The sequence below is a fragment of the Neomonachus schauinslandi genome, chromosome 1 (genome assembly GCF_002201575.2).
Source record: "Neomonachus schauinslandi chromosome 1, ASM220157v2, whole genome shotgun sequence".
In the NCBI taxonomy this organism is placed as follows: Eukaryota; Metazoa; Chordata; class Mammalia; order Carnivora; family Phocidae; genus Neomonachus; species Neomonachus schauinslandi.
This window is the reverse complement of record NC_058403.1, coordinates 152812614-152820297: the sequence shown is the minus strand read 5'-3', so window position 1 is coordinate 152820297 and position 7684 is coordinate 152812614. Positions and strand designations below refer to the sequence as shown.

At 40.0% G+C, this 7684-nt stretch overlaps 1 protein-coding gene across 7 annotated transcripts in view; it reads right to left on the bottom strand.

Moving 5' to 3' along the window:
• Window positions 1-7684, bottom strand: part of CNOT10 (CCR4-NOT transcription complex subunit 10) — an 80943-nt gene that overhangs the window by 67627 nt on the left and 5632 nt on the right. The window contains exon 1 of one of the 7 annotated variants that reach the window (XM_044916109.1): window positions 2673-2874. The exons of the other annotated variants lie outside the window; for them this stretch is intronic. Coding sequence (XP_044772044.1) covers window positions 2673-2874 — 202 coding nt within the window. Of the gene's footprint in view, window positions 1-2672; window positions 2875-7684 lie in introns of those variants that run through there. 7 annotated transcript variants of the gene reach the window in all.

Genomic DNA, 7684 nt, shown 5'->3' with positions numbered 1-7684 from the left:
CCCTGATTTCCCCCCCTTCATTCTTCCCCTCCTGCTTTTTTTTTTTCTTAACATATATTGCATTATTTGTTTTAGAGGTACAGATGTGAGATTTAACAGTCTTGCACAATTCACAGCGCTTACCAGAGCACATACCCTCCCCAGTGTCTATCACCCAGCCACCCCATCCCTCCCACCCCCCACCACTCCAGCAACCCTCAGTTTGTTCCCTGAGATTAAGAATTCCTAATCAGTGAGGTCATCTGATACATGTCTTTCTCTGACTTATTTCGCTCAGCATAATACCCTCCAGTTCCCTCCACGTCGTTGCAAATGGCAAGATCTCATTCCTTTTGATGGCTGCATAATATTCCATTGTATATATATACCACATCTTCTTTATCCATTCATCTATCGATGGACATCTTGGCTCTTTCCACAGTTTGGCTATTGTGGACATTGCTGCTATAAACATTGGGGTGCACATACCCTTTCGGATCCATACTTTTGTATCTTTGGGGTAAATACCCAGTAGGATTGCATACTCTTTTGAGAATCACCACTTAACACCAAGAACAAAATATAACTTGTGCTTAAGTGAACTTATCAAAGACTTAGATCTGCTCTACAAAAAAAAGGTATTCTGGTATTTGGGTTTTTTAGTATTACTTCTGATAATTAAAGTTAGCAGATAAGGGATGCCTGGCTGGCTCAGTCAGAAGACCATGTGACTCTTGATCTCGGGGTCATGAGTTTGACTCCCACACTGGGATACTTAAATATATATATACTTAAATATATAAAACTTTCAAAATATATAAGATAAATGAAAAAAAGAGTTAGCAGATAAATTAGTATTTCATTTCCACTTCAGCATACAGATAAGAATTGAGTCCTAATAGGGAGGAGGAAAACGAATAGTTTATTAGAGAAAGTTTAAAAGGACACTATTAGGGGCACCTGGCTGGCTCCATTGGTGGATCGACTCTTGATCTCAGGGTTGTGGGTTCAAGCCCCTTGTTGGGCGTAGAGATTACTTTTTTTTCCTTAAGATTTTAACTATTTATTAGAAAGGGAGAGAGCAAGCAAGCACAAGTGGGTGGAGGGGCAGAGGGAGCAGCAGACTCCCCACTGAGCAGGGAGCCTGACGTGGGGTTCAATCCCAACACCCTGAGATCATGACCTGAGCCAAAGGCAGATGCTTAACCAACTGCGCCACCCAGGCGCTCCAGGTGTAGAGATTACTGAAAACATAAAATTAAAAAAAAAAAAGGATAGCTTTTTCTTTAGAAAGCCAGTGACAATAAGTCATTGTTAACCTGTTTACACAATACATCTGTTTTGCAAAACTTTAGGTGTATAATAACAGTAAGGACCAATTACTTTTATTTATTTACTATTATCATTTTTTAAGATTTTATTTTGGGGGCGCCTGGTGGCTCAGTTGTTAGTCGTCTGCCTTCAGCTCAGGTCATGATCCCAGGGTCCTGGGATTGAGCCCCACGTAGGGCTCCCTGCTCAGCGGGAAGCCTGCTTCTCCCTCTCCCACTCCCCCTGCTTGTGTTCCCTCTCTCACTGTGTCTCTCTCTGTCAAATAAATAAAATCTCCTTTAAAAAATAAATAAATAAAATCTTTATTTTGAATTTGAAAAAAAAAAAAAAGATGTTATTTGAGAGAGAAAGAGCACGCATGTGAGCAGGGGGAGGAGCAGAGGGAGAGGGGCAAGCAGACTCTGCACTGAGCCTGGAGCCCTATGTGGAGCTCAATCCCATGACCCTAAGATCATGACCTGAACCGAAATCAGAAGTTGGACATTTAATGGACTGAGCCACGCAGGCACCCCAGATTTTATTTTTAAAGTAATCTCTACACCCAACTTGAACTCACAACCCTGAGATCAAGAGTCGCATGCTCTACTGATTGAGCCAGCCAGGTGCCCCAGAACTAATTGCTTGTAAATGTGTAAAAATAGGACACAGGATTTCAGGACTCCAGAAATCGAAGAATGAGTTTAGAGTGAAGCAGAACCCTCAACTGCATGTACATCTGTCATAAAATTTTAACAATGAACCCAAACACTTTAAAAAATTTTAGGAAACCTCAAGTGTTTACAACATTTATCTTTCCTCATAAGGAAGTACACAAAATTTAAACCAAATGCCAAAATTTCTTAATGTGCCATCAAGTTATCTCCATAGCTTCTTCTAAAATATACCCTCTCTAGGTTATATTCTTTTACGGGACCTCTGGGCCCAACTGCCAAAGAGTGATTTATATATACTATGAAGCAGGGGGAAATAACCCAACAATTCACCAACGCACTGAAGAGTTTAAGCTTCTACTTTCCACCATTATCCTCCAGGAACTGTAAAAGCCTCCTACAATCCTCCAGGTAAAGAGAGAAGCGAACTTTAAGATAAATAAATAAGCTAGACTCTAAGGCTTACAAGAAACTCTGAAATTCTCATTTCTACAGATATTTTGGAGAACTGAGCCCAAAGAGTAGCCTTTTCCAAGTTAACCAACCATTATTTTATTTGCATTTTTACTTCAAGATAAAACTTTAAAACAAAAATACTCCAATGGGATTATTATTTTTATTTTCCCTGTTATCTTCCTGTTTTCTATAAGGAATGGGTGTTATTTTCATAATCAGTTTTTAAAACAGTATTTGTAACTGCTGAGTTCTTACCAGAAAGAGTCTGCACATAATTCCATAATGTGTCTTTATTTGTCCAAAAGTAGTCTCCATTGCCAATTGTGAGAGTGTATGGCCGTTCATCCATAAGCTTGACTTTCCTTCTACTCTGGCCTAACGAACATGGCTGACCTTCCAGGCGCACAGAGCTCTTAGGAGCAAAAACCTTAACACCCTTTAAGCCAACAGGCTTCATTTTGAACCAAACAATTGCTTTTAGGTTTGAACTAAGTAGAAAAGAAATACACTGCTATTTCAAAACTGAAAGAAGTCAGTTAACTGAAAGCACAGACACATTCTAATACAGAATGTTAACAATTGAAATCTGATTGGAGGAGGGAGGGTATTCCACACAGCTACACTTTTCAAAATATAACTCCAATGATGTTCAAGAAAAGACATTTTTTTCCAAATGAATAAGGAATGTTAAAAACTAAGAAAACCTACTAGTATGGTCACAAAATAGTGTTAATGCCTTTGTGAAGGCAAGTTTTAAAAAAGGATGCCATTTCAAAGAAAAATCATTCAGGTTTGCCAAAGTTACCATATAACTGAAGTTCATACACCTCGCATGTGGTTTTCTATCACTTGGACAAGTGTCTCTGACTTACCAAAACCCTACACATATAACAGCTGATTACTACATAGCTCAGAGAAATAATATGTGGCCAGCAATGCCTCAGACTTGAGCACCCTGTCCAGCACTACAGAAATAAAGGAAGAGAATATCAAGAATCAATAATAGGGGTGCCTGGCTCAGTCATTAAGCGTCTGCCTTCGGCTCAGGTCATGATCCCGGGGTCCTGGGATCGAGCCCCACATCGGGCTCCCTGCTCAGCAGGAAGCCTGCTTCTCCCTCTCCAACTCCCCCTGCTTGTTTTCCCTCTCTCGCTGTGTCTCTCTGTCAAATAAATAAAATCTTAAAAAAAAAAAAAGACTCTAGGGAGCCTGGGTGGCTCAGTCATTAAGTGTCTGCCTTTGGCTCAGGTCATGATCCCAGGGTCCTGGGATCAAGCCCCACATCGGGCTCCCTGCTCAGCAGGAAGCCTGCTTCTCCCTCTCCAACTCCCCCTGCTTGTTTTCCCTCTTTTGCTGTGTTTGTCAAATAAATAAATAAAATCTTTAAAAAAAAAAATCAATAATAACATGCTTTGGAAAAGACAGGCAAACCAGACCTCTACCATGCTGAGTATTTTTTTAAGATTTTAAGGAATCGCTACACCCATTGTGGGGCTCGAAAAACCTCAAGATCAAGATCACACTCCACTGACTGCCAGCCAGGCACCCCTGCTGAGGAGTATTTTATTTTATTTTAAGATTTTATTTATTTGCGAGAGAGAGAATGAGAGACAGAGAGCATGAGAGGGAGGAAGGTCAGAGGGAGAAGCAGACTCCCCGCCGAGCAGGGAGCCCGATGCAGGACTCGATCCAGGGACTCCAGGATCATGACCTGAGCTGAAGGCAGTCGCTTAACCAACTGAGCCACCCAGGCGCCCTGAGGAGTATTTTAATTTTCATACTGGAGCGTAGTTTTTATGCACAGAAAAGAGATTTGCTCTAGTTTTCAAATATTAATACTTGATTTATTAATGTTATGAATTCAGAAAGCCTAGATTTCCCTTAAGCTTTTACATTCAACTTAGACTTTTTTTAAGATTTTATTTGTGAGAGAGAGAGAGAGAGAGAGAGAGCACGCATAAGCAGAGGGAGAGGGAAAAGCAGGCTCCCCGCTGAGTAAGGAGCCCGATGTGGGACTCAATCCCAGGACCCTGGGATTATGACCTGAGCTGAAGGCAGATGCTTAACCGACTGAGCCATCTGTCCCATCTTTTTCTTTGTTTAGGTTTTATTTTTAAGTAGTCTCTATGCCCATTGTGGGGCTTGTACTTATAACCCCAAGAGCAAGATTTGCATGCTCTACCAACTGAGCCAGCCAGGCACCCCACAACTTAGACATTTTATTTGGGGTTTTAATTTTAAAGGGCTGTGATGAATGTTTGATCTCCCTTACAAAGTTAGACACATTCAGACATAAAATTTCTACTACTTTAATATATTCAATTTTAAGTACAGTTGACTTGAAAAGAAAATTTTCTGAGAACTTTAATAACTTATAAATCTAAAAAAATTTAACTTACGAAAATAGTGACTCAGGTACTCTTTAATGTCCATGCAAAAATATATAGTTAAGGTTTCAACTTAAGTTCACATGTACAAATCAACTATACACTCAATTATATATTTAAAATTGGAATCATAAGACCAGGGGCGCCTGGGTGGCTCAGTCGTTAAGCGTCTGCCTTCGGCTCAGGTCGTGATCCCAGGGTCCTGGGATCGAGCCCCGCATTGGGCTCTCTCTTCAGCAGGGAGCCTGCTTCTCCCTCTCCCTCTCCCTGCTGCTCCCCCTCCTTGTGCTCTCTCTCTGTCAAATAAATAAAATCTTTAAAAAAAAAAAAAAAAGGAATCATAAGACCAATACATTACTCTAAATTCCTAAACATTAAAGACACTTGAAATATCAAATGTAGGTCACTATTATATCAACTCCTTATCCTGAAAACTAGTAAATGAAAAGGATGAATTTTCGGGCGCCTGGGTGGCTCAGTTGGTTAAGCGACTGCCTTCGGCTCAGGTCATGATCCTGGAGTCCCGGGATCGAGTCCCACATCGGGCTTCCTGCTCGGCGGGGAGTCTGCTTCTCCCTCTGACCCTCACCCCTCTCATGCTCTCTCTCTCATTCTTTCTCTCAAATAAATAAATAAAATCTTTAAAAAAAAAAAAAAGGATGAATTTTCAAGTTTTTAACATTTAACATGCCTTTCTGGGAAGAGTTATAGTTCATTCCCAGTTGATATGGGAGAGCTATTCTTTATATAGTATCAGCAAATAAATGTAAACAGTAATAGAACTAGGAAAAGTGCCACTGTGCAACCCCCAATGATATAACTGATCATCAATGGTGGATGTTTACATGATTCCAAATTATTACCCCATAGATTACTTCTAATTGCAATTGGAAAAAGATGTTCCTGTCACTACCTTAACAAATTGATGAAATTTAGCATCACTAACAGTGGACAAGTTGAAATTGACATTATGCACTTTATATAAAGCATACAGAATCATCTAAAAAGTATCTCAAAAATATGGTAAACCTAAATCTAATCAAGTCTGCAGAGGCAACAACTTTCAGTTCATGGAAAATACAGAAGACAAGGAACTAATTAAAGGATACTAAGAAGAAACAATCAGACAAATCCAGAATGTGGGATATTTTAGAAGACAATTGATTCAAAAATCACTGCATACAACAAAACAAAACATAAAGGAATACTAGGAATTAATACACTGAAGAGACTTAAAATATATATATATATATATATATAATGTGTAAACCATGACTGGATCTTAGTTTGAAAAGCACAGTTTTTTTTAATTGAAGTTTAATTAACATAGTGTTATATTAGTGTCAGGTGTACAACATGTTGATGGAACAAGTCTATACATTACTGAGTGCTTGCCACAGTAGGTGCAGTTAATACATTATTACAGTATTATTAACTCTATTCCCTATGCTGTACTTTTCATCTTTTTAACTATTTTTTTTTTTTAAAGATTTTATTTATTTATTTGACAGAGAGAGACAGTGAGAGAGGGAACACAAGCAGGGAGGGGGGGAGTGGGAGAGGGAGAGGGAGAAGCAGGCTTCCTGCAGAGCAGGGAGCCCGATGCAGGGCTCGATCCCAGGACCCTGAGATCATGACCTGAGCCAAAGGCAGATGCTTAACGACTGAGCCACCCAGGCGCCCCTACTATTATCTTTTAACTGATACTTTGCCAGATAAGCACAGCTTCTTTAAGCTTTTAAATAGCATTTTTATGACAACTGGGAAATTTAATATTTCAAATATTAATTTTCTAAAGTATGACAATGGTTATATAGGTGAATGGCCTTTTTTTTTTTTTAAGATTTTATTTACTTATTTGACAGAGAGAGAGAGAGTGAGAGCAGGAACACAAGCAGGGAAGAGTGGGAGAGGGAGAAGCAGGCTTCCCACCGAGCAGGGAGCAGGGAGCCTTATGCGGGGCTCCATCTCAGGACCCTGGGATCATGACCTGAGCCAAAGACAGATGCTTAAGGACTGAGCCACCCAGCTGCCCCGAATGGCTTTATTTAAAAAAAAATGCATGTGAGGGGTGCCTGGGTGGCTCAGTCAGTTAAGCATCTGCCTTCAGCTCAGGTCATGATCTCAGGGTCCTAGGATCGAGCCCTGCATTGGGCTCCTTGCTCAGTGGGGAGCCTACTTCTCTCTCTCCTGTTCCCCCTGCTTGTGCTCACACTCTGTCAAATAAATAAAATCTTTAAAAATGCATAGTGAAATATTTAGAGATGAAGTGTCTATAACTTATTTAGAAATGATTCAATACTAAAAGTTGTAGCTAGAGATAGAGGAAGTAAATATGGCAAAATGTAACAATCGTTAACTAGGTGGTGGGCATATGGATACTCATTTTTTCAATTTTTTGGATGTTTGAAATCCTTTGTAATACAAAGTTGAAAAAATTTCATATATGCACAGATTCCTTACTGGACCCTGAAGAAAGCAAATGATAGGACAGTATTACATAGTTTATTTCCTCATCTGTATACATATATATTTATTTATTTATTTTTAAGAGTGAATTTATTTGAGAGAGAGAGAGAGAGGGTGCACGTGCATGCATGCAGAGGAGCAGAGGGGGAGGGAGAGGGAAGGGGCAAAGAATCTCAAGCAGACTCTGCCCTGAGCATGGAGCAGGACTCTATCCCACAACCCATGAGATCATGACCTGAGCCAAAACCAAGAGTCCGGAGCTTAACCAACTGAGTCACCCAAGCGACTCTGCACATACATATTTTTAAGTCAATATGAGCTAGGGTAGGAATAGGAGAAGTCTGGAAGAACACACAAACTCAGTATAAGCTACCTGGAGACAGAGACCGGGTAGAGGCAACAGAGAATTTA